This window comes from Miniopterus natalensis, chromosome 16, assembly GCF_054644295.1.
Source record: "Miniopterus natalensis isolate mMinNat1 chromosome 16, mMinNat1.hap1, whole genome shotgun sequence".
In the NCBI taxonomy this organism is placed as follows: domain Eukaryota; kingdom Metazoa; phylum Chordata; class Mammalia; order Chiroptera; family Miniopteridae; genus Miniopterus; species Miniopterus natalensis.
Window position 1 is genome coordinate 43,055,031 of NC_142096.1, and position 24,265 is coordinate 43,079,295.

At 60.0% G+C, this 24,265-nt stretch overlaps 1 protein-coding gene across 1 annotated transcript in view; it reads left to right on the forward strand.

Annotated features, from left to right (window-relative positions):
* ADGRB1 (adhesion G protein-coupled receptor B1) overlaps positions 1 to 24,265 on the forward strand; it is a 70,960-nt gene that overhangs the window by 15,606 nt on the left and 31,089 nt on the right. Inside the window, exons 3-17 of the mRNA XM_087825528.1 lie at positions 7,415 to 7,576; positions 8,422 to 8,532; positions 8,980 to 9,144; positions 9,414 to 9,578; positions 9,947 to 10,111; positions 10,490 to 10,654; positions 10,858 to 10,959; positions 11,622 to 11,728; positions 11,949 to 12,143; positions 12,324 to 12,392; positions 13,059 to 13,167; positions 14,875 to 15,018; positions 15,509 to 15,584; positions 15,780 to 15,882; positions 16,923 to 16,966. Coding sequence (XP_087681654.1) covers positions 7,415 to 7,576; positions 8,422 to 8,532; positions 8,980 to 9,144; positions 9,414 to 9,578; positions 9,947 to 10,111; positions 10,490 to 10,654; positions 10,858 to 10,959; positions 11,622 to 11,728; positions 11,949 to 12,143; positions 12,324 to 12,392; positions 13,059 to 13,167; positions 14,875 to 15,018; positions 15,509 to 15,584; positions 15,780 to 15,882; positions 16,923 to 16,966 — 1,882 coding nt within the window. The remainder of the gene's footprint in view (positions 1 to 7,414; positions 7,577 to 8,421; positions 8,533 to 8,979; positions 9,145 to 9,413; positions 9,579 to 9,946; positions 10,112 to 10,489; positions 10,655 to 10,857; positions 10,960 to 11,621; positions 11,729 to 11,948; positions 12,144 to 12,323; positions 12,393 to 13,058; positions 13,168 to 14,874; positions 15,019 to 15,508; positions 15,585 to 15,779; positions 15,883 to 16,922; positions 16,967 to 24,265) is intronic.

Here is a 24,265-nt window from a genome sequence, read left to right on the forward strand (position 1 = left end):
GTGCACACATGCATTAACACGTATGCTTTGAGGCTGGGCTCTGTGCAGGGCCATTTTCGGCGATTTGGACAAAGCACAGTATAGAGGCAATGAAGGGGAAGCTGATCTGTCCTGGGCGGAGGGGGTGGAACATGGTGTCCAGTGCCCACCCCCTGGACCAAGAATGCGTCTAGGAGCTGGAGACAGACATGGTCTTAGCGGTCGTGACCGCAGCCATGTTCTGAATTTTGTGCCTGGAGTATCCACATTTGAACTAGTTTACTCTTCCCAGCAGCCCATGAAATTGGCTCCCCACCGAGGCACCCTCTTTCCACAGGGCCTTTGCTTGGGCTGTTCCCCACCCCCACCCTCACCAAGAAAGGCTTTTCCCCAGGCACCCAGAAGGCTCCCTCCCTCGAGTCCTTGCTCAGTCATTTCTTCTCAGCGAGGCCTACCCAGCCGTGCTGTTTAAAATGGCAGCAGCCCCAGACCCAGTCTCTACCCTGAATTCCGTCGCAGTTCCACCCAAATGTGACCTGTGAGCGTCCTGGATAATTACCCATGTTTGTGGGGTCCCCCCCTTATTCTCCACCCCTGCTAGCATGTAAGCACCCCAGGGCAGGGGTGTTTGCTCGCTCACTGACGTAGCTCCCAGTGAGCTTCCTGGTATACAGGTAGCTACCTGGACAGTACCTGGCATACGGCAGGCGCTTGCTCATAAATGCTTGCTGAGTGGAACGAGGCACAGGGATTAGGCGGTGGCAGCGTCACGCAGCTGGGAAGGGCCCACTGACGGCAGAGCCAGCTCTTAGCCTCTGGGTGGTCCCGGGCTCCTGGGCTTCTGCTGCGCGGAGCTCTGCTGGGAGAGTCAGGTGCGTGTGGGTGCTCATGTGTGTGTGGGGTTGGGGTGGCACGTGGACCAGAGTGGTCCCGCAATCATTCCGAAGACACACAGCTGAGCCAGGCCAGGTGCCAGACCCCAGATCTGTCCCCTGAGCCCCGTGCTCAGGGAGCTTCGCCCCCTCATGCAGGCTGGGGGAGGCTGGGACAGGCACGTCCTTTATCTCCCAGAGAAGGCTGTGCGCAGCCAGGGAGCGGACAGGCAGCCCAGGCCAGCCAGTGGCCCATTTTCAGCCCTGCCCCCCGCCCAGCCTGTCCAGATACCACATGGCCACGTCACGTGTCTGACTCGGCCGGTGGTCCTCCGGCCACAGCAAATGTTCCCTCTCCGCTCGCCTCCCACCTGGCCGCCGCCTCTGAGGCACACTCCCACCAGGGGTCTCTCATGTGTCCCTGGTCCCTCTGTCTCTCCCCCACAGTCTCTCTCTATGTTCTGCCTCTGGTGAGATGGAGCCATTTCTCTCAAGGGTTGTTTTAAATATTCATGTTTTAATTAAAGAATTTTATTGCAGAAGCAACATGTAAGACAATGAAAAAGCAGTGTCCTGGGGGCTGGGAGTGTGTGTCTATGTGTGACCGTGATTCTGTGTGTGTCCCTGTCTTTGTGTGTATGTGTCTCTATCCCTGTGTGTTTGTGTCCCTATGTGTGTCCCTGTATGTGTCCCTGTGTATGTGTCCTTGTCCCTGTGTGAATGTGTCCCTGTGTGTATGTGTCCCTGTATGTGTCCCTGTGTATGTGTCCCTGTCCCTGTGTGTGTGTCCCCTGTGCCTGCACGGGGTGTGTGCGTAACGTCTGGTCATGCGGGTCTGGAGGGCTGTGACTCTGTGATGCTGGGCTGAGGGACCAAGACCCACCCAGGACCACCCAGACAGAGGGAGGGGCTGAGTCCCGCCCCTGCCTCCAGGCCTGTCACCAAGTGGTGGGGGGCTCCTGCCCTGAAACACCCCCTGCAGGGCTTTGGACAAGGCCCAACCGGCCAAGTCCCCCAGCTTCCCTCAGGAAGAACGCCTGGAGCCCCTCTCCTCTCAGGTCTGTGGGCTGTGGAGAGAGGCTGAGCCTAGAGTGGGTGTGGGTGTGGGGGGTTTCCAGGTGTCACTGAGCCGGTTGAGGGGGCACCAGGAGAAGGTGAAGGGCATGGGAAGACCTGAGGGCGTCTCTGCGGAGACTTCATCTCGGCCAAGACACTGCTCTTTCACAGAGACCAAGTTAGAAAACTTTGGAAAACAAGGTTCAGTCTCCTCTGGAGACAAGGCCCACTCCCGATGGGGGGAGGGGGGCATGACCACAACGCACGCATGTGTGCCGTCACCCATGGAGAAGTTCCCACGTGAGGTCAGAGACCCTGTGTGCCAGCTACCAGTGGCCCTGCTTGGGTTCCATGTCCCAGAAAGATGGAAGGAGGGCTGTCAGCCGTACAGCCCAAAGCCCAGGGAGGGAAGGGATTTGCCTGGGTCACCCAGGGCCCAAGGGCAGAGCTGGTGGAAGCAGGCTTTCTTAGGACTGCTGCTGAGGGAAAGTAGAGGCTAGAAAGCAGTGACCCTGCAGACTGGGCCAGGTTGGTCAGCTCAGCAAGTGTCGGTTCCTTTTCTGTGAAATGGGGACAGGACAGGCCTGCTCACAGGGTCTGTGTGAGGCTGAAGGAGGCGGCACCTCTAACACAGGTGCTTGGAGGAGCCCTTCTGGTCCTTCTTACCTGGAAATGGGCCTGGCAGGGAGCATGGCTCTCTTGGCCCCATACTGAGGTCCCGCGGTACCTGCTGCAGCTGGGCAGGCTGCTGGCCACTCGGGCCCTGAGAGCAGGAGCTGCAGGCCTCACGGAGAATAAACTGTGGCAATGTCTTGGGGGGGGTGGGGGCTGTGCACTGGGGGGCCGGTTGAGGAGGAGTTTCAGGGAGCTGCCCTATCCCCTGATATCCCCTTTGGCACATCCATGCAGGGAGCTCAGAGAAGCTTGGGTGCCCCAGGATAGACCCTAACGTGGGGTGGGGTGGGGCAGGGTCTTTGTGGGAGCTGGACTAGGCCGTGGGTGTCTGGGGACACAGCCTGGCAGGTGGGAGTGAGTGGGCAGGTGCTGCACAACCTGCTGGACTGGGGAGACCTCTGCTGGAGGAGAAGGGAAGTGTACAGTTCCCTTTCTCCAAAGGGAGACACCCCACGCACCCAGAAGGCCCAGCAGGGAGAAGGCCTCCCCCATGGCCCCCACCCCAGCCAACTTGGGACGTAGGAACAGGGAGGTCACAGCCTTGAGGCTGGAACGCCAGGGCAGGAAGAAGGCCCGAAGCCCCCTTTTCGGTGCCTTCTCTCCTGGGTGGCCATGCTGCCTAGAGGCCATTAATTGGTCCTATTCATCCTGTAATGAGATGGAAATGAGGCTTCCAGACAGAGGGGGCATTGAGCTGGGGAAGAATGGCTCCTCTTTCTAGGCCTGGAGGGGCAGACCGCCCCCCAGCCTTGCCCACTCCTCTGCTGCCCCTGGAAGCTCACTCAGCCCAGGAGCACCTTAGCCACCCAGCAAAGGGCGGCTTGAGTGCCTCTACACCAGCATTGTGGGCGACCCCCCTGTCGTAGACACATTTATCAAGTGTCAGCTATGTGTGGGGACACACTTGGAAAAGAAAACCACCAACAAAAATAGTTGTTTTCATTTCCTGAGTGTTCATCAGAAGCAGGAGTGTGGCCAAGGTCAGAGATCAGTCTGTGACTGGGATCAGGGCTCAATATATGATGGGGGACGAGGAATCCTGTGCCCAGGATCAGAAGACAGTCTATGGTGAGGATCCAGGCTCAGTATGTGATCAAGGGGACTCAGCCTGGGACCAGCATCTAGGCCAGGGTGTGACCAGGGGCCTGTCTGTCCTCTGAGCCTTGGGCACCCTCTTCCCCCTTCCCCCACCACATCCTTGCCACCTGGGTCACCAAGGTAACCAGCCCTGAAATAGTGGGTGTTTTGGCAGCTGAGGCCTAACCTGAGTCTATCCTGAAAGACGAGCTCTGCAGCAGTTGCCATGGGAACCAAGTGGCATCCTCTGATTAGCTTGGCTTGGACACCCTCTCTCTCCCACCAACTGCTGGTTTTCACGTCACACAGGCTCCCATGTGGGGGCTGGGCTGGGGCAGCAAGGGGTAACTGGCAGGACGTGCCCAGCCTGACCCCACTGCCAGGCCCATCTCCCTGGACTCTGACTCTCTCTGCTCCTTTGTCTCAGTGTCACAGGATGGGATGGCCTGGAACACCGGACTGGGGCCTGTGGTTGGTCATAGCAGGTGGCCTTCGTCTGGAGGGACGGGCATCTGGAATCTGACTGTGGTTCCAGTCCCTGCTCCTCTCCCTGTCAGCCCAGTGGATAACTTGGGCTCCCATCTGCATTTGACAAGCAGCTGTGGTTCTGGGCTGAGTCACCCGAGTGAGGGCACCTGAAGTGGGAGCAGCAAAGGCCCCTCTCTGGGCAGCCTCAGTCGTCACAGTTCCCTGCCCCATGCATGTGGACACTCGGAGGTGTAGCAGGGGCCCTGGTCTGCTCGCCTCCCTGGGGTGCTTCCGAGATAACTGTGGTGTAAGACAAAGTGACATTTGTGTAGTATACTCCAGGTTGGTAGTTCTGACTGCACCCCTCTGTGCCAACTCCAGGGCAGGTCCTCCTGGGTGTCCAGACCATCCCTCTTTGAGCCTGTTTCCTCTGCTGCAAATGGGGTGAAAATGCTGCCTCTTTAAGGTGGATGGGACTTAAGTTTCCTGTGTACTGAGGTGCCTGGCACAAAGCAGAGCCCACTGGAAGTGGAAGGAACCTGCCCAGGGTACCCTAGGAGAGCTGGCCACAGGAGGAGCAACCTTCCTTGGAGGGTGCGGGGCTGGGCCAACAGCCTGGTGTGATTCTGCTGAGACTCTTCCTAGCTCAGGGAACACAGGTAACCCTTCACTTGGGCTGCCTCGGCCTGCTCAATGGGAGCAGAGAGGCCTCCCTGCACAGTGGCTGATGGGTGAGAGCATCACACCCAGACCCAGGAAGGGGCTTAGAACCAGGTCCCTCTGTTCCCAGAGCAAGGGTCCATGCAAAGCTCAGCCTTGAGCCCTCATTGTGGTGCTGGCAAGCCCCTCCCTGGGCCTTGTCACACACCAGGGAGCTGCCCGTGACTGTGCAAAGAAGGGCTGAGCAGGGTCTATGCCCACCCACCAAGGAGCAGCCACTAAGGTCCAAGCCCCTCCTCCCTGGTCATTTCTAGGTGTGTAAGCCTGCCCACCTGCCCCATCCTCCTGCTGTGTCCCACCTGGCTGGACACAGAGGACAGGAAGCCTGGCTGCTGTGTGCCCTCGGCAGAAGTACCCTGCCTCTCTGGGCCCAGGGGAAGGGTAGGCTCTGTGAGAGGAGGGAGACAAGGCTTCTGCAGTAGGTTTGAGGGGTAGAAGGCTCCCCTTCCCGCCTGTGTTCCCAGCATGGAGAATGAGGCCCCGCTGCCCACACTGGCTGGAGAGGTTCCTTCCCAACCTCGCCTCCCGTTCTTTTGCCCCTGGTGCCCCCTGCTGGCTGGTTCCCAGAACTGGCGCAGGAGCGGTGAGAAGGGGCTCCGGCACCTTTGAGTGGCCCGTACAGAACAGAACTGTGCCTGACCAGTCACGTGGACACTGATATTGCTGCAAATCAAAGTTGGTTCTCTGGCATCAACTCTGACCCCAATGACAACACCCACACCCATCCTTTCCCAGCCCTTTCCTGCAATTTATCCTCATGTGTCAGTAGTGGGGAGTAGTGCCCCCATTATCTTCAGATGAGGGGCTTGAGGCAGGATGGCCCATGGGTGGTGGGCCACCACGGCCCCTGTTCCCCCCCCCAAGGATATTTTTAACGTTGCTTTTCAGAGAGAGTGGAAGGGAGAAACGGAGAGAGAGAATCGATATGAGAGAGACACATCAATTGGTTGCCCGCACACGCCCCAACCAGGGCCAGGGATCAAGCCTGCAGCTGAGGTACGTGCCTGTGCCTTGGTCAGAATTGAACCCCAGACCCTTCAGTCCAGAGGCCGATGCTCTAGCCACTGAGCCAAACGGGCCAAGCCCTGTTCTTGGGCGCACCCTCTGGGATCTCTCGCAGTCCTCATTCTCACCCCCTGAGTTGAGGTCCATTCCCCCAGGCCACAGACAAGCCAGAGCTCTGAGAGGCACAGGGGACACTTCTGATGGGCACTCTATTACCTGCCCTTGGCTAGCCTGGCTCCCCTGCTCCAGCCTTGGGTGGGCAGGCCTTGCGGGGCAGTGGCCCAGCTCCAGGACAGGTCTCCGTGCTGGACTTCAGTAATGCCATCCGCTGTCTCCTGGCCACCTCACAAGTGGGTGCAGTGTGAGGGTGCTGGTGCGGGGTGCCCGCCTGGCCTGCACCTGGCTCGTCCTAGGCTCTGGGGAGGCTGCTCACCCTGATCTGATTGAGTCCACCCTGGCCTGCTTTGCTGACAGTGCAGGGGCCCTGGCATCCCTGAGGACAAACAGGATGGCAGCAGCCGGAGTTCTTTGCAGTGGAGCCATCTGGGTGGCCTCAAGCATGGATTTTGAACAGAAGGCCTGGACAAGCCTCAGCCCATCAGTGCATCCTCCAGACCCTGGCCCAAGACGGGGGTGACGCCCCTGCTCCTCTTCCCTCAGCAGCTCCCCAGTACCTCAAGGCTGTCCTGTTCAGGGTCCTAAAACTACAGCCACTGAGGGAGGATAGGGCCAGGATGGAGGAAGACCCAGGAGGGGCTAAAAGGACATGGCTGGGGTCAGAGCAGGGGCAGCTGGAGGGGCCCAGAGGCCCAGGTGGAGGCCTGTGTTCTCCGGCTCTCTCAGCAGCAGGTGGCCAGTTTTGCCAGGTCTGAGGGAGGCTCAGTCTGCCTGGGCCCTGGGTGTGGGGCCATCAGGGGTGGGACACTGGTCACCTCTGGCATTCCGGCGAGGGTGGGGGAAAGAGCACACAGGTCATGACTGTGAGTGGGGGGTAATGAGGACACTGAGGCTCAGAGGAAACGGACTGAGGACCATGGGAAGGGGGTTCCAGCAGGGCTGGAGGATCTGTGCACAGGACTGAGAGCCTTGTCAAAGGGTCCCCCCTGCCCTCACCCCAGCACCAGGACCTTATAACACAGCGGCTGGGATGGCCTGGGGTGTGATTCATTCATTCCTCAGACCGCCATGGGACTCCAGCTTTGTCCACCGCACACTAGGGCCAGATTCAGAGCCAGGGAAGGCCCTAGCACAGGTGCCTATAGACAGAGAGCTGAGAGCACTGTGACCCCAAGGGGGTGCCCAGGGAGTGTGCATGTACCTTGTCCCAAAGACCCTCCCTGGGACAACCCTTCCCCGACACCCCTGCCTCACACCCCCGTGTCTCACCTTATCCAGGCCTGCACTAGGCCTCCTAGCTGACCCTCCATGGTGCTGTGTGGGTTCCCACACCAGAGCCTCACACATGTGGATCTCACCCCACTGGCTGCTGTGCCTGAAGTCTGGAGTGACCTCCAGAAGTCACTCTCTGAAAGACATGATCCCTGCTCTCTGGTTTTCTCCAGGTGGCTGGAAGCTGTGGTCCCTGTGGGGCGAGTGCACGCGGGACTGCGGGGGAGGCCTGCAGACTCGAACACGCACCTGCCTGCCTTCCCGGGGCATCGAGGGTGGTGGCTGCGAGGGGGTGCTGGAAGAGGGCCGCCTGTGCAACCGCAAAGCCTGTGGGGGTGAGTGCATAGAGGGGCCAACCAGGGGCTTACTTCTACTGGTGCCCTCACCCCCTCCCTGCGCTGGGCCAGGCCAGGTGGAGGGTGAAGGCAGAAAGGAAGGAGGGCCCTGGGACCAGGCCAGGCAGGGAAGGGGCGGAGCCGTAGGTGTGGAGCCTGGCCTGGAGCCAGGTGGATGCGGGGAGAGGGCACCAGTAGAAGGGCGGCTCCGGAGGAGGGGGGTGTAGCTGGGACTAGGTGGGGCTCTCTTCTCACCTGTCGACTGGGAGCTTGGGTGCTGCCTCCCTCTGCCACCCAGCCCTGGGCAGACCTGTCTGCCCCAGTTTCATCCAGCCTCTAGAACATAAGTCTCTAATAAGAGTATCTAATGACCTCATACATATTTTAGCTGCTTCCATAAAGTTAAATCAAGTTATAATGAGACTGTCATTCTTCGAGTTGGTTTTTCCTCGATGAACTTTGCTGGGAAGAGAAGCTCATCTCAGAAGCCTGGAGAGGGCCCGGGGCGGGGGGGGGGGGGACAGGGTCCAGGCCACAGGAAGCAGGGGTGCTGGTGGGATGCTGAGCAGGGAAGGGCAGCAGCCACTCAAACGTGCTGTCCTGCAGGTGACTCCTGGGGGCTTTGGAGGAACGGAGGGAGGGACGCAGGGCGGGGGAGATGAGACCCACAGGAGTTGGTGCCAGGCCTGGGTGCCCTGGTCCCAGGTTTCCCAGCTGCCCAGGGAGGCCGAGCAACCTGGTGCTGCCAAGCCTAGTCCCACTCTGGCTGAGGACTGAGGGACCCAGGGCCAGAGCAAGGCTCCTGAGGGCCACCGCCTGGATGCTTACCTGAGCCCGTCCTGCAGCAGCCGGGCGCACCAACTCCCGGAGCCAGTCACTAAGGTCCACGGATGCCCGACGGCGGGAGGAGCTGGGGGATGAGCTGCAGCAGTTCGGGTTCTCATCGCCACACACGGGTGAGCTGCAGGGGTGGTTAGGGCGGCCATGTGAAGACAAAAACGCTGTAAAGCGGGGAAGGTTGGTTTCATGGTACTAGGTCTTTGTACAAATATTTTAAGTTATTAACTGCTGCTAGTTGTAAGACATAACTTTAAATAGTCACCATAATTAGACTACCCTCTTAGGTGCCAGGCTGTCCTCTCCAGGCCAGCTGGCTTTGGGGGCGCTAGTGCAGTTCAAACGGGCCCATCCAGCCCAGACCCCAGGGACCTGGAGATAGCACAAGCCCAGCCCACGGACTTGCAGGGGAATCAGCCCGCTTCAAACACCTCGGGCTAAAAGGCCTCGGCACCACCGCCGGCTGCCCAGCGCGGTCCTGCTCCTTCGGGTTCCTCCTGAGGCTCTGACGCAGTCCTGGCACAGGGGCAGCGGCAGGCGGGTAATGCCTGGGCCCGGGCCCGCAGGTGACCCCGCGGCTGAGGAGTGGTCCCCGTGGAGCGTGTGCTCCAGCACGTGCGGCGAGGGCTGGCAGACACGGACGCGCTTCTGCGTGTCGTCCTCCTACAGCACGCAGTGCAGCGGGCCCCTGCGCGAGCAGCGGCTGTGCAACAACTCGGCCGTGTGTCCAGGTGGGCGGGCGCCGGGCGGCCGCGCGAGGGACGGGGTCGGGCACCGGGCACCGCGCCGCAGGAGCAGGGCCGGGCATCTGAGGCCTGGGTGACTGGGGGACCGGACAGGGGGCGGGGCGTCAGGGTCCAGGGTTGGGGCAGCCGGGTGCCCGGGTGGGGGAGGGTAAGTGGTCATCGGGATTCAGGGCTTGACAGCTGGGTGGCGGGGTGTAGGGGCGGCAGTGGTCAGTGGTCGCAAAGCTCAGCAGTGCCCTCGGGTTTCTCTGCAGTGCATGGCGCCTGGGATGAGTGGTCACCCTGGAGCCTGTGCTCCAGCACTTGTGGCCGTGGCTTCCGGGACCGCACACGCACCTGCAGGCCTCCGCAATTTGGAGGCAACCCCTGTGAGGGACCCGAGAAGCAAACCAAGTTCTGCAACATTGCCCTGTGCCCTGGTAGGTGAGAGGGAGGGCGCTGGGAGGGACAGAGAGCGGGAGGGAAGGGCCCAGTGAGTCACTGGCCAGCCCCAGGAGCCCGACTTTGCCCACCCCAGACCCCCCTGCTCCGGTGCTCAGAGGTTGGAACCTCAGGTGGTGATCAGGCTGGAGGTTGGAGACCCTGGGGCATTCTCATCCGTGTACCCTTGGTGTTGGGGTGGTGGCCCTCGGAAGCGTTCACACTTGTGTCCCAGGCTGCATGGTGGCGGGTGGGCCCTGGGGTGGGCCCTGGGGTGTTTACACCTGTGACCCAGACCCAGTGTTGGGGTCATGGGATCCTGGGTGTTCACACGGTTCCTGTCCCCTTCCTCCCCCGGGCCGGGCAGTGGATGGAAACTGGAACGAATGGTCAAGCTGGAGCACGTGCTCCGCCAGCTGCTCCCAGGGCCGGCAGCAGCGCACACGGGAGTGCAACGGGCCTTCCTATGGGGGCGCCGAGTGCCAGGGCCACTGGGTGGAGACCAGAGACTGCTTCCTGCAGCAGTGCCCAGGTCAGGGCCGGGCCAGGGCTTGCGGGTGGCGGCATGCAGACATGAACCATGAGGAGGGGCGAGACCCTTGGGGGCTAACTGTGGGGCTGGAATGTGGCCATAGGGACGTGGGGGGACAGTGGGAAGTGAGGGGGGTGGAGGGGGACCAGTGCAGATGAGGCACTTGTTTTTTCTTTATCAAGTTGAGCTCTGGTTTCTCCTCTCCTGGTCTCAACCTGGTGTCTGCGTGTCTGGCCCTCCTTTTGTTCCCATCCCTGTGTTGTCTGGCCCTCCCCGTTTTCCCTGTCCCCATGGCCCTGTGTCTCTGACCACTGTGACTCCTGGACCTGCGCCCTCCTCATCCTGGGCCTGTGTCTCCATGCCTGGCGTGCCTTGCAGTGGATGGGAAGTGGGAAGCCTGGGCATCATGGGGTGGCTGCAGTGTCACCTGTGGGGGCGGCACACAGCAACGGGAGCGTGTCTGCTCAGGGCCCTTCTTCGGGGGAGCAATGTGCCAGGGCCCGCAGGAGGAGCACCGGCAATGCAGTGCCCAGCGGTGTCCTGGTGAGTGTCCCCTCACCACCCCCACAGCTGGGCCCCGGGAGGAGACCCTGAGTGACCAGGTGGGCTTGGAGCTGGGCTCTCTGGGGACTAACTCCCCTTTGTGATGGTGGATGTCCTGGAGGGCTCTGGCCCCCTGCCCCTGCTGCCAGCACTCAGCACTCCTTCCCATATCCTTCCCCCGCTCATGCCTCTGGCTCCTGCAGAGCCCCATGAGATCTGTGACGAGGACAACTCTGGCACTGTGATCTGGAAGGAGACCCCAGCGGGAGAAGTGGCTGCGGTTCGGTGTCCCCGAAATGCCACGGGTGAGGGCTGGCAGGCAGCGGGTGCGGGTGTGAGGGACTCCTGTTCTGTCCTCACAGGGCTGTGTGGGGAGCAGTGAGGTGGCCCTACAGGCCTGGCCAAGGGGGTCTCAGAGCAGCACGTGGCTCCAGTGGGTGACAGGGTTGCAGTAGTTCTCTAGGGTCATCCCCAGTGTGTGCAGACAGCTGTACCTGGTTCCTTGACCGTTTTCTGGCATTAGGCATTGGGTCACAAGTGTGCCCGTGTTTAAGGCTGTCACTTCCTGACACCAAACACCTCCACAGGCTCCCAGTGTCTGCCTCTTGTGTGGAGCTGGGCAGTGGGCCTGGGCTACAGGCTCTGGATTGGGAGGAGCTACAGGAGTGACCCTGGGATGAACTTGAACCCCCCCCCACACTCAGCTGAGGGCTCTGCCCCATGCAGGTGGGGTCCCTGAAAGTTTAGCTCCTGCTGATCCCTGCAGCAGCTGCTCAGAAATTCTGTGAATGAAAGAAAGCGAGGTAGCCTGGCCCCCATGCTGGCTCTGCTCTCAGAGACTCCCTGCTTCTGGAGCCAAGGGTCCCAATGAGAGGGCCCGGGCCTAGGAGCTGTGGGTGGGTTTGCTGCACCGGAGGTGGGCACCTAGCTGAAAGTGGGAGGCAGAGTTGACCCACCACCTCCCCAGGCCTCATCTTGCGGCGCTGTGAGCTGGATGAAGAAGGCATTGCTTACTGGGAGCCCCCTACCTACATCCGCTGCGTCTCCATCGACTACCGAAACATCCAGATGATGGTGAGGGCCGGGGCTGGGGTCTCCTGCCCTGCCCACCAGTCCAGGGCGCTCCTCTGCCCTGTGTCCTCAGACAACCCTGTGTCCCCAGTGGCACACCCTATGTATACACATCAGTTATGGCCACTGGCTGGGGGCTGCAGAGGGTCCTCTAGGCATAGGAGGTCCTTGGCCTTGATGTGTCCTGCAGAATCATGGCACCCAATCCTCTCCATCTCTCCAGACCCGTGAGCACCTGGCAAAGGCTCAGCGAGGGCTGCCCGGGGAGGGGGTGTCCGAAGTCATCCAGACGCTGGTGGAGATCTCCCAGGATGGGACCAGCTATAGTGGGGACCTGCTCTCTACCATCGACGTCCTGCGGAACATGACCGAGATCTTCCGGAGAGCATACTACAGCCCCACCCCTGGGGATGTGCAGGTGCGCTTCCCCAAGGGCCACCCAGGAGAGTGCACCTGGGAAAGTGGGTGGGGAGCACACCCTGGGCCTAGGCTGAGCCCTGACCCTGGTCACACACTGATCCTGACCCTGGTCACGCGCTCAGCCCTGATTCTGGCGCCTTGTTCTCTGCTTACTGGCCCTTCTTCCTCTTCCTTCCAGAATTTTGTCCAGATCATCAGCAACCTGCTGGCGGAGGACAACCGGGACAAGTGGGAGGAGGCCCAGCTGGTAAGGACACTGGTCAGAGCAGCAGGATGGGCCAGGCATTGCTGGTGCCTCCTTAAGTCCCAGGCTAGCCTAGCATGGGACCTGGGTTCCAACCCCAGCTCGGCCTCTGCCAGCCGTGTGACTTTGAGGAAGTTGCTTAACTTTCTGAGCCTCAGTTTCCCCATCCATCAGAGGACAGCAGCTCCCCTCGTGGGGCTCAATGAGGAGGGGCGGGATGTGTTGGCAGTGTGGTGCTCATGAGGTGACTAGGATGTGGTGATTCTTTTTCTTCTGGAAAGAGTGGTCAGCCTCCCTTCCTCCCAAATGGACCTGTGCCCAGGGCAGTACCCAGTATGAGGACGGCAGGACCCAGAGACCCTGCTGTCCTCCCCAGCCTGGATCCCTGGCCATGGGGCTCAGTGTGCTTGTCTACAAATGGCTATGGACACTCAAAGGTCCTAACTGCTTCCCAAGTCACGGAGCCTGTGGTGCTAGGGAGTGACCCACAGGACCCAGAAACAAAGGGACAGAGGAAAGGAGGTGGGAGGGGCGGAGGAACAAGAAGATGTGTCCCTGGCTGGGGGTGTGGGGCCCTCCATGATGCCCTCATTTAGCTCTAGTGGTTGGTGTTCTGGGTGGGGCTGCTCCCATCATCTCCAAAGCTGCCTAACCTCACCCCCTCTCCAGATGGGCCCCAATGCCAAGGAGCTGTTCCGGCTGGTAGAGGACTTCGTGGATGTCATAGGGTTCCGCATGAAGGACTTGCGGGATGCATACCAAGTGACAGACAACCTGGGTGAGCGCACCCCATGCTCCACTGATCCCCCCTCCATGCCCCTGCTCTGCAGCCCTGGGCCACGCCTTCCTGCCTCAGTTTCCTCATCTGTGTACACAGGCGGGGCCACATTCCCTCTAGGCCAGTATTTAAGGTCAATCCTGTGTGTTCAGGTGCACAAACCTGACACGACCTAGGAGGGGTCAGCTTGGGGCGTCTCAGGCCCAGACAAGGTCCTAGAGACCTCATATCCAGGGACACACCGGGACCCCCAGTCCACAGCTCCCCAGGGCCAGGGCCCACTTTGGTCACCCCAGTGCCCTTTCTGTGCTGGGATGGTCTTGGGGACTTGAAGGCAGGACTGTGCGGCCACCCCCTTCTCTGCACACCCCTCCTACACTGCACACCCCACACCCACACACTCTGTTCCTGGACACTTACACTAGGGATCCAAGCAGCCCAACCTCCTTCAGGTCTTTACCCAAAGTCACCTCCTCAAGGAGGACCCCAGACCACCCTGTTTGGAAGTGCGGCACCCCCAACCTCCCTGCCCCTGCCCAGGATTACCACTGCCTGCCTGTCTCCTCCATCAAATTGTCAAGGCCAGAAGGGGTTTCGTTTGTCCCCTGCCGCACCCCCAGCATGAGAGCTCCCTGGTGTACAGCAGGTGCCCTGTGCCTGTGGAGTGAATGACTACTCGTGGTTCCCTCACTGGTGGAGCACTCACCACAAAGGGCTGGACACTCAGAGAGGAGGGGCCTGTCCCTGTCCCCAGGCCCTCTACTAGGGAAGATGCTGTGGTCCCAGAGCTGATCACAGGTGCAGGGAAGTGGCCTTGGCCAGTGTGGGCAGCTTCTCCTAGGGAGAGGTCCCAGAGATGGGCAAAGGCCAGGTGCAAACCACATGGGGGGCTGGGTAAAGGAAGCACAGTGTCTTCCCAGGTGGGTGGGCTGAGAATAAAGGGACCTCGTGAGGCCACCCCCACCCCCAGTCCTCTCCTCCCAGGCCTGTGTCTGCCACTCACTTGGGACTCCTGGATCAGAAGGCTAGACAGCCTGATGGGACTGGAGTCTTTAGGTGTGAGCTTGGCTGGACCCGGGTGGGGCCAAAGGTCTTCAAGAGGCTGGCCAGGCCCTGGGGCCAGACTCCCACTGCTGACACCACCAGCTCTTGACACTCTGGGCCTCCCCACACTGCTGCGTCTCCATCAGCACGTCTCCCTACACCTGACAGAGGAGCCTTCCACACTCCCCACACCTTTCTATGCATTACCCCTCCCACAAGCCCATCTGTTGTCTCCTTAGTGTCCTCAGGAGGTGGAGTCTGTCTCTGTCCCTTTTCCAGAGCCACTGTGGAGGGGAATCTGGGCTCCAGCATTGGGAAGGCAAAGTGAACCCCACTGGCTCCGGACACGGCCAACCCAGGGAGCTTGTGTAGGGACAGTGCATATGGGGAGGGACTCACTCTGCAGCTTGGGACCAGGAGCCTTGGTGAGAGGCCGGGAAGGTGCCCCGGCCCTGGGCTTCCCAGGGAGATGGCGATGGGCAGGAGCCTGGCTGGGTGGCCCCACGTACCCTATGCCCCCCCTGAGCCTGTGTGATGATCCTAAGCACCCAGGCCCACTTCCCAGCTCCTCAGGGCCAAGGCTCCTTGTCACGTAACTGCTTCCCTGTCTCTGTTTCCCTGCCTCTGTCTCTGTTGCTTCTTGTCACCTGTCTCTCACCACAGTCCTCAGCATCCATAAGCTCCCCGCCAGTGGAGCCACGGACATCAGCTTCCCCATGAAGGGCTGGCGGGCCACAGGCGACTGGGCCAAGGTGCCGGAGGACAGGGTCACTGTGTCTAAGAGTGTCTTCTCCACGGGGCTGGCAGGTGAGGGCCCCATGATGCGGAAGGACCCTCATTGGAGACTTGGGCCCCAGTGCCTGAGGATCCAGCCTCTGGGAAGGTCTTTCTGGAATCTGGCCTGTTGCCTCTAGGTCCAGGGTGGCATCCATGTTTCTTCTCAGTATTCCCAAGGTCTCCCCTTCTTCCAGGAAGCCCTCCTTGCCCTCCTTGCCCTCCTTGTGTTGGGACACTCCAGGCAATCTTTGGTGAATGGATGAAGGAACCTCCTCATTGTAGGCAGAGACAGGGTTTTAGCTGAAGTGACACAGCAGTCAACTCTGGTTCCCAGGAAGGGAAGATGTGCTCTGCCTGTCCTCAGCTCTCAGGGTCACTTAGGGCGACTTAGGCAGTCACCCCAGTTCTTTGACCGCAGCACTATCCATGGTGGGAGTGGACCCAACCACGGGGCTTGGGTCTCCTGGGGTCCAGCCTTGGGGACAGTTGGGAGGAGGGTGACTGGCACGCTTTCTTCCAGAGGCTGATGACTCATCTGTGTTTGTGGTGGGCACTGTGCTCTACCGGAACCTGGGCAGCCTCCTGGCCCTTCAGAGGTAGGCACCAAGGGGCACATGGGAGGTTGAGGTGTGGGGGAGGCCAGCCAGGAGAAGCTAAGGTGGTGGGACTGGGGGGCGTGGGTGGGCGTTCAGGAAAGGGGGCCAGAAGTGGGCCTGGTTCCACAGTTGGGGCCACGGCCCTAACAAAGGGGGTTCCCTGCCACCCTGACTCTGCTTGCTGACTCTCCCCAGGAACACAACCATCCTGAATTCCAAGGTCATCTCTGTAACAGTGAAGCCGCCCCCTCGTTCCCTGCTCACACCCCTAGAGATTGAGTTTGCCCACATGTACAACGTGAGTGCCCTCCGTGTGTGCATGGTTGCGTGGGGGCGACTCCTCCTCCCTGACCCTGTGTGTGGGGTGGGGGGTGGGGATGTCACCCTCAGCCTTATAAGAGAGCTGCTTTCGTCCCCAAATAATGAGTGGGGAAACGGAGACTCGGGGAGTGGCATGACTTGCTCAGGGTCATAGAGCAGGGTGATGTGGGAGCCAAAGTCTAACCCACCTCTGACGCCTCTGCCTAAGCCCAGCCCCTGCAGCCCAGTCCCTGTCCACCTGGTTGCTCCCATGGAGGAGAGAGAGCCATCCCATTCCGAGGCCAGTCTGTCCCGGTCTCAGGCTCCTCCATGCCCTGTTCCTTGGAGCTCTCTATCAGGCTAGGCTGAGATGCCCAGGAGCCCAAGGGTCACCCAGCCAGGACAGGGCAGCACCAGACCTCGAACCCTAGGCTAGGGTTGTAGGAAGAACCAGCTGTGCCTCTTCCTGCTGTGTGCCCTGGGCGAGTTGCTCACCCTCTCTGTGCCATGGCTCCCTCCTTTATCAACTGTGAACGACAGTGTTGGGTGAGGACTGAGTAATTCCCACCAGTGTTTAGAGCAGCTGCCCCCTAAATGCCTGGAACATCCCACCTTTCGCGCCCCTATCATCCCAGGGCGGGTATGCTGTGACCCACGGGACGGGGGTGTTCGCTGAGGCCCTCCCTGTGCCAGCCTGACCTTCACTTACTCGCCCCTCAGGGCTCCCCAGGAGAGGCCTCTCTGCTACCCCATTTTGTATTAAGCTGACTGGCCACCTGGGCATCCAGAGATGGGTTTCTGCCACTGCTGTCCAGCCCTGCTCAGAGGGGACAGGCGCTGCCCACAGTGGGGGTGGGGTGAGGGGTCTGCACCGATCTCTTCCCTGCTCTGGGCCTCAGTTTCCTCCTTGAATGCCGGTCTGTTGGAGGGACAGTGTAAGCAGAACACTGGCCCACCTGTGGGTGGACCCTGCAGTGACCCTGGGGCGGGGCTTGAGGGGGCAGGCAGATGGCCCTGACTCCTACCCCCTCTCTCCAGGGCACCACCAACCAGACGTGTATCTTGTGGGATGAAACGGACGTGTAAGTTCATCTGGGTTGGTGACCTCAGGGCCCCGGGGTGGGCTTTTGGGGAAACTGATCCAGCGGGAACAGGAGTGCAGCTTCCTCTTCTGGCCACTGTCCCCCGGTCTATCTGTGTCTCCCACGATTTGTCCATGCCCAAGTCTGGCTCTGAAGCCTCACAGCACCCACTAGCCTCTCTCCTACCCCTCCCAGGGATGTCCACAGTCGGGAAGGAGAGGGCTGTGAAGCTCCAGCCCTGGGCCAGGTGACAAGCCTGCCCACCCACCTGCAGTGGGCAGACCCCTGGGAAGCTGGTGTGGGATCAGAGATCTGAGGTGATCAGATGAGAAGCAGCAGCAGGGGCTCCTCGGATCACCGGCCCAGGTCCCCGTCCAGCCCCTACTGATGCCTCCCGTGTCATGGGCTGCAGCACAGAGAACAAGCCGGGTGCCTGCTCCGTGCCCTGCAGGGATGGGGCTGGACTGGCTGGGCTTGAGGTGGGATCGCGGGGCCCTGTGTGGGCACCCCAGAGCACGATGTCCCCCCAGACATGGCGAGGCAAAGGGGGAGGTGGGAAGCCTCACTTAGCCACAGGGAAGTTTGTGCAAAGACCCCCAAGCGGGAGCAGCCACTAGAGTGGAAAAGGGTCGGAATTTTGGGAGAAAGTACAGGAGTAACTTGGTGCTAGATCCTGATGGGCCAGGTGGGCGTGGCGGGGGTTGGTTCTGCCCCCCAAGGGGTTTGGTGTGCATTGGGGAGGTGTGGTCAGTGGGAAACTAGGAGTCATTGTCACTGCCACCCCCACTCAGCCCTGGCACCGTCCCAAGCCAGGAGGGTGAGTGTGTTCAGCTGGGCCTGGGCCTAGGGTATGTTCACTGAGTCCCTCCTTGTGCTTTGGGCAGCACAGTGACGAGTGTGTCCTGGGAGGTCGGGGAAGGCTCCGGGCGTGGCCAGCATTGAGGAGGGCAGAGGCAGAGGCAGAGGCAGAGCCTGAACGATAACTAGAGAGCAGGTGGGGTGGATACAGAAGGCAGGCTGAAGGGTGTGGGCGCTTTGTGGGAGCTGTGTCAGGAGCTCTGGAAGTTGTCAGGGGCCATCATCCACCCACCCATTCACCCGTCCCCCCCTCAGTGATCACTGCTGAGGAAGCCCTGGTCCTCGGCCTCCTCTGCCCTCAGTGAGGAAGGACATCAAGCAGGAACGTATACATAGAGCCGTGTGAAAATGTCAGGTCATGCCATGTGCCACAAGAGGAGCCATGTGGGCCTGGTGGCAGGAGGGGCCCATGGAAGCGCCTCTGAGGAGCTGATGTGTGAGCAGAGGTGACATAGCACTGTGCCTGTTGCCCGTGAGGCTCTCAGAGGCCTGTGGTCCAGCTGCAAGCTCAGGAGTGGGGCTGAGGCATCCGATCCAGAGCTGGGCAGCTCAAGGCCCACAAGGGAGGGAGGCTAATGGGTAAGGGACAGGGAGAGCTACTCAGCCCACCCCACCCCCGGCACTATGCTGGACCGCGCATCCTTCCATGGCTGGATGGGACCACTCCTCACCCTTGGCTCCTCAGGAAACCAAGGGCTTCCTGGGTGACCCAGTGTGATCGGAGGACCTGGCTTCCCCTGGTGCTCCCAGGAGTCAGGTCTGTGCTGGAGTAGAGCTGTATTTGCATGTGCTTAGGAGAGAAGAGGCCTCACATGTCTGCAGGGTCACGTGTGTGGGGTGGGGGGTGAGATCCATCAGTACCCGTCAGGTGAAATAGTGATCTCCTAATCCACAACTGTCCCCTGTAGCTGAACCTTAATCACAGACGGAGCCTTGATCTCAATCTCACTGACCTTGACCCAGGTCACAGGCTGAGCCCTGACCCTAGACATGGACAGAGTCTGACCCTGTTCACATGCTGAGCCCTGATCCTGGTCACACATGAGCCCTAGCCCTGGGCACACACTGAGTCCTAAACCTGGGCACACATTGAGCCCTGACCCTGGGCACACATGAGTTTTGGTCCTGTGTCTCATCTGGAACAAACTTTGCATGTTCATACATAATTACACGTGTGTCATAAGCTTGTAGGGCTGTCTCCTCTCCCAACCACATGGGATAGTTGAGTATGTGACACACTCGTCTTGGAAAGGATGAGTCAGAGGACTCCACCCACAGTTCAGGCCCTGCACCTGCCTCACCCAGGCGCACACACACGCACGCACACACACACACACGCGTGGACTCTGCATCCACACTGGAGACATCATCTCATGCTCTGTAAACACCAGGCCCTGACAGACCCCTGGAGACCCCTTGCCCCAGGAGCCGTGTTATGTAATCAAATACCACCCTCTCAGTCCGAAGACTGAGGCCACCCACACCTTAACCTAGCTGACAGCATGGCTCAGGGCCTCTCAACACTGCCAACCAGCATGGCAGTGCAGTGAGGGTCTGGGGAGCACGGGTATTAGTGGGAGAAAGCGGAGTCCTTGCAGAGTGGATGGGTGGGTGATGGATGGATAAAGGATGGTCAGTGAATGGATAGGTGAATAGGTGGAGAATGGGTGGGTGGGGGAGGGTGGGAGGGTGGAGGATGGGTGGTGAAAGGGTGGACTGGTGAGTGACGGTGGGGGTGAGGAAGTTCAGGAGCACAGCCTGGAAGTTAAGGTCTGTGGTCCTGAAAGGACAGCTCCCTGAGTCGTGCACTATAGGAAGTCCCAGACGCTTTGCACTGCAAACCTCCTTTTTAAAAACAAGTCATCCACAGTTACGTAGAATGTAGAATCTGAGCTGGCATGACCTTCAGTAGTCATTGCTCTGCCTCACTTGAACATGGTGCAACTGAGGCCTAGCCTAAGGATGTTGGTGTAGGCCAGATGCCCTCTACAGTGCTCTGCTCTGCCAGGGTTTACAGGGTTGCAGGGGGTGGATATTCTGCCAGAGGCCAACCCCATGAGGAATCTCAGAAGGACAGGGTTCCATATCCAGCACACCATGTACTCCTGGTTCACACACACACACACACACACACACACACACGCATCAACCATAAAGGCTCTGAGAAGTCCTGCAACAGGCTCATGTTCAACCAGGTTAGGGGTTTCCCTGACTAAGGGGCTTTCAGCACCCTTACTCTCTAAGACTGGGACAGAAGGTGTGATGTATAAAGGATGACGTTCCCACACACTCTGTGGACCCGTTTCCAGAAGCCTCACCCTCACCAGGCACCTCCAGATCCGCCTACTTTGCTCCCACAAGCCTTCTCAGCCTGGCTGAGGAGACGGAGGCTGAGTGCTCTCCAGTAAGCCCAAGGGTGCTCCGTGGGTCACTGTGGTCTGTGCTGTTTCCCAGCCGCAGGCTCCCAGAACTGCAGGGCGCACAGAGGGCCCAGACTGGTGCAGCTATCCTGGGGATACTCTGGACCCAACCCTGGAACCCTCCCTGTAGACCCTGCCTAAGTGCATGTCCTGGTCCCTTTAAGAACCTTGCCCCCCATCCTTGGTTTCCTTGGAGAGGGCAGTGAGGGGGCCGGCCAAGGCTGGAGAGCGGAAGGGAGACTTGGCAGGGTCCTCAAGTTGTTGTCAGCGGCCGGTTCCCAGCCCAATTTCTCCCAGGCCAGCTGGCTCCTGACGGAGGCAGGGACCAGGAGGGGGACAGGCCCAACACAGAAGCCCCTTCAGTGAGTGTGGGGGATGTGCTCTGCTTCCCCCCACCTGAGGGGGGGGCTGGGGTGGAAGAGGGGCAATGTGCTGCTCTAGGCAAAGTCACCTAACCGCCTAGCCTCCGCCCTTCTCTCTCCCCCCATTTTGTCCCTGGGGGCAGCAGGGCCTGGCAGGGGCCCACTAGGAGCCTGCTCTCCTCAAGGGGCTTCTGAGGCAGCCCACCTGCCTCCTTGCAGGGTTGGGAGCTGGAGGGAGCACAGGTCATGACACAAGGTCACGGTACCACTGCGCTCTGTACCCGGGATGGGGCAGTGAACATCCCTGCCCTGCCCTCCACCCCACGGCGCCCTCGCTGCTCCCCTCCTCAGTGCCAGCTGGCAGTCTCAGCCCTGCCTGTCCCTGTGCCCTCAGTCTTCTCCGGCCCCAAACATCGCCTGCTCGGGGAGGCCGTCCTGCCCATTTTCCTGCGTCCCCACTCATTCACTTCTCAGGTGAGACCCCATTTTCGGGGAGTCCATATATTCGTGTCTCTGCTCCCTATTCCCCACTTCCAGTAATGTGGGGGCCTCACCTGAGGCTGTGGAAGCCCCAGCCTCAGTTTCCTCGACTGTGATGGGCAAGATGAGTGTCCACCACCTCCCAGTACAGAAAGGTGCCACCCAGCCCTGACCCTCACCCGGCCCCCACCAGGCAACTCCCAGGCACTGGCAGAGGGAGAGGCTGCCCAGCTCTGCCCAGCCCTCGCCTGCCTGTGCTCTTGCTGCTGGGAAGAGCTGCTGCTTGGCCTGGGAGGCATGTCTGCAGAGGGGCTTCAGCAGTGAAAGGGGGTCCTGTGCCGGGAACACAGTGGGAATGCCACGGAAGTGTGCTTGAGGTCTAGGCATGTTAGTGTGGCAGGGGGCATCTTGGTGTAGGGGGTCAAGGCACATGATCTTCCCACAGGGCCACTTCCAGCTGTCTGGCCCCTGGGCCTCCCAACTTCTGTGCCCCTCACATCTAGGTGCTCCAGTGGGTGAGTGGGTCTGTGCTGAGTTCACGGGGCAGTGCCAGGAAGGGGGGGTGAAGGGGTCCGCCAGGACCACTTTGATGCAGGAAGGGATTGATGTGGGGACAGAAGAGGGGACACTTGGGAAGGGCCTGAGCCTGACCGGCACACAGAGGTGCTTCAGGGTGCTCCTGGCAGGGGTTTCATCCATCCATTCACCTGTCCATCCATTTGCAATGTGCTAGAGTTCTGTGAGTTTGTAACAAAGGCCTACCACGTTGAGCATTCAGCCACTCCCCATTCATCCTCCCAAGAGGAGGTCTTATGGGTCTTGATCCTGCAGTGCCCACCAGACTCCTTCACATAGATGCCCCAGTGACCTCGAAGAGGCCTGGGAGGGCAGGGTTGGCAGCAGGGTCCGTGTCATAGGGACAATCCTGTGCGGCATGCGGGTGGCCCTCCTCACTCCTGACACTTGCTGCCCTCTACTCCGTATTACTTGTTCTGCGTGGTGGAAAGGGCTTCAAGACCCAGCTCCCCAGGTCTGCATCCTTGCTGGTGGTATTGGGAGGACAGTGACTAGCTGTCTTCAACTATAGGGAGCCGACTCTGGATGTGGGAGGGTTGCATATGGGGTAGACACAGGAAGGACTTCAAAGTTGACAGGAAGGAGAGTGATTGTGGGTGTCCAGTCTCCTTTCTTGGCCTTGGTGCAAGGGCATCCAGAAGCAGGGGGATGGTGGAATGCCCTTGAGGTGACTGGGCATTTGGGAGTCAGGTGAACTGGGAAATGCCTGGGGAGTGGGCTGGTGGTCAGGGGTGTGATGAACGAAGATGATTAGCTGCCCGAGCTCCATCTCATGGTTGATGGGGACGGTGGTGAGACCTGCTCTGCCTACACAGTGTCTCCCAGATGTGGCAGGTGCCGAGTAAATGCTTTTTGAATGTTGGTGATAAAGGTTGCCAGCTAGTGTTGGTCCTAGTGACAGTCACAGTGCTGGTTCTGAGGAGGTGATGGCAGTCGTGGTGATGGTGATGCTGCTGATAGGGGAGGTGATACCGGTGATCACAAGACACAGGAGTGATGGTGACAGCGGCAGTGGGCATGGTGCTGTCGGTGCTGTTGATGGGTGGGGTGGTGAGAGTGACAGCACTGGTGACGATGCTGTTGACAGTGATGTTGATGGCAGTGGCGATGGTGACGGTGGCAGTGCTGCTGCTGCTGTGATTGTTGATGAAGAGGGTGGTAGTGGTGGTGGTGTTGATAATGTGAAGGTATTGGTGTGGTGAGTTGGCAGCAGTGATGGTGATGTGATACTGGTATTGGCGATGATGATGTGATGGTGACGGCGATGGTGGTATTAATGGGTGTGTTGTGGGGGTAGCGGCAGTGTTGGTGGTGACAGTGGTGATGGTGGTAGGACATGTCTGTCATTCTTAATGATAGTAGTGATGCTGTGGTGCTCTTGATAGTGTAATGGTGGTGGTGATGTCAACGATGTTGTTGGTAGTGTGACGTGATGGTGCTGGTGGTCATGCTGGTGGTACTGTGTGGTGGTGGTGATGATGGTGATGGCAGTGATTGTATTATTGTTGTTGATGGTGGTGTTTTGATGTTGGTGGTAGTTTCAGTGATAGCAGTGAAGGTGGAGGTGTGGTGACAGTTAAGGTGGTGGGCTCAGCTCTTAGGAGAGTTTCAGGTCCCTCCCCATGGGAACCAGGATGCACCCATGGCACTGACAATGAGCCAGACCACACACTGAGCCAGAGAGGACCTGGGGAGAGCCCACAGCGATCTTGGAGGAGGCAAGGCTGGGCTGGGTGTCATGGGTGGTGAGCTTGGGGATCTGCTAGTTAGTGCAGTGCCCATAGGGGTGCCCAGTGCCCAGCACAGGGGCTGGCACAGGCAGGCCAGGGAGGCACTTGCTGAATGAATGAGTGAGCATAGCAGCTTGATCCCCAGCTGTACCAGTGGCTGGAGTGTGAGGGGTGTGGGTATTGGGGCAGTGGCCTCTCAGTTAGCAGGGGTGAGTGACAGGCCAGGCAGACCTGGGCTGGAGGTGCGCCAGGTGACGTTCTGAGCAAGGGCAAAGGGCTAAGGTAAGATCCCTGGGTCTGGGCCTCTGAACTGGAGGAGTCAGAAGATGGAGTGGTGTCGGCAGGACCCGAGCCCTCCCTGGCCCATCCCTTCCTTGTGGGGCTGGGGAACCCAGGGTCCCACCCTCTCCAGCAGCCTGGTCTACCTGGCAGGCTGCCCTGGGCCTCTGTGGCCCTGCCCAGCTGAGCAGGCTGAGACAGGAGAAGAGCTGGACCCTAGGGAGGGCCCAGTTTCCAGCCCGGGGCAGGCCTGAGGCTGGAAGCCCTGACTCAGAGTGTGGTGGTGCCGGGAGCAAGGAGATTGGCATCTTGGATTGTGGGGACATGAGAAACCCTGGAGGTCCTGGTCACAGACCCAGAGTTGCTGAGCAAGGTTCAGACACTGTCAATTCCAAGAGAGTCACAGACTTGAAAGGCCATGGGTCTCTGGGTGGGTACCTGCCTGGCAGCTCGCTCAGCAAGACCCAGGCCAGGCAGGTACCCACCCCCCAGAGATTCCTGGTCACAGGCATTGCTCCCAGAACCTGAACCAGGAGGAGATGGAGCTGATTTGGGCAAGGCCCTGGGGAAGCAGACATGGCCTGTTCTGAGGGT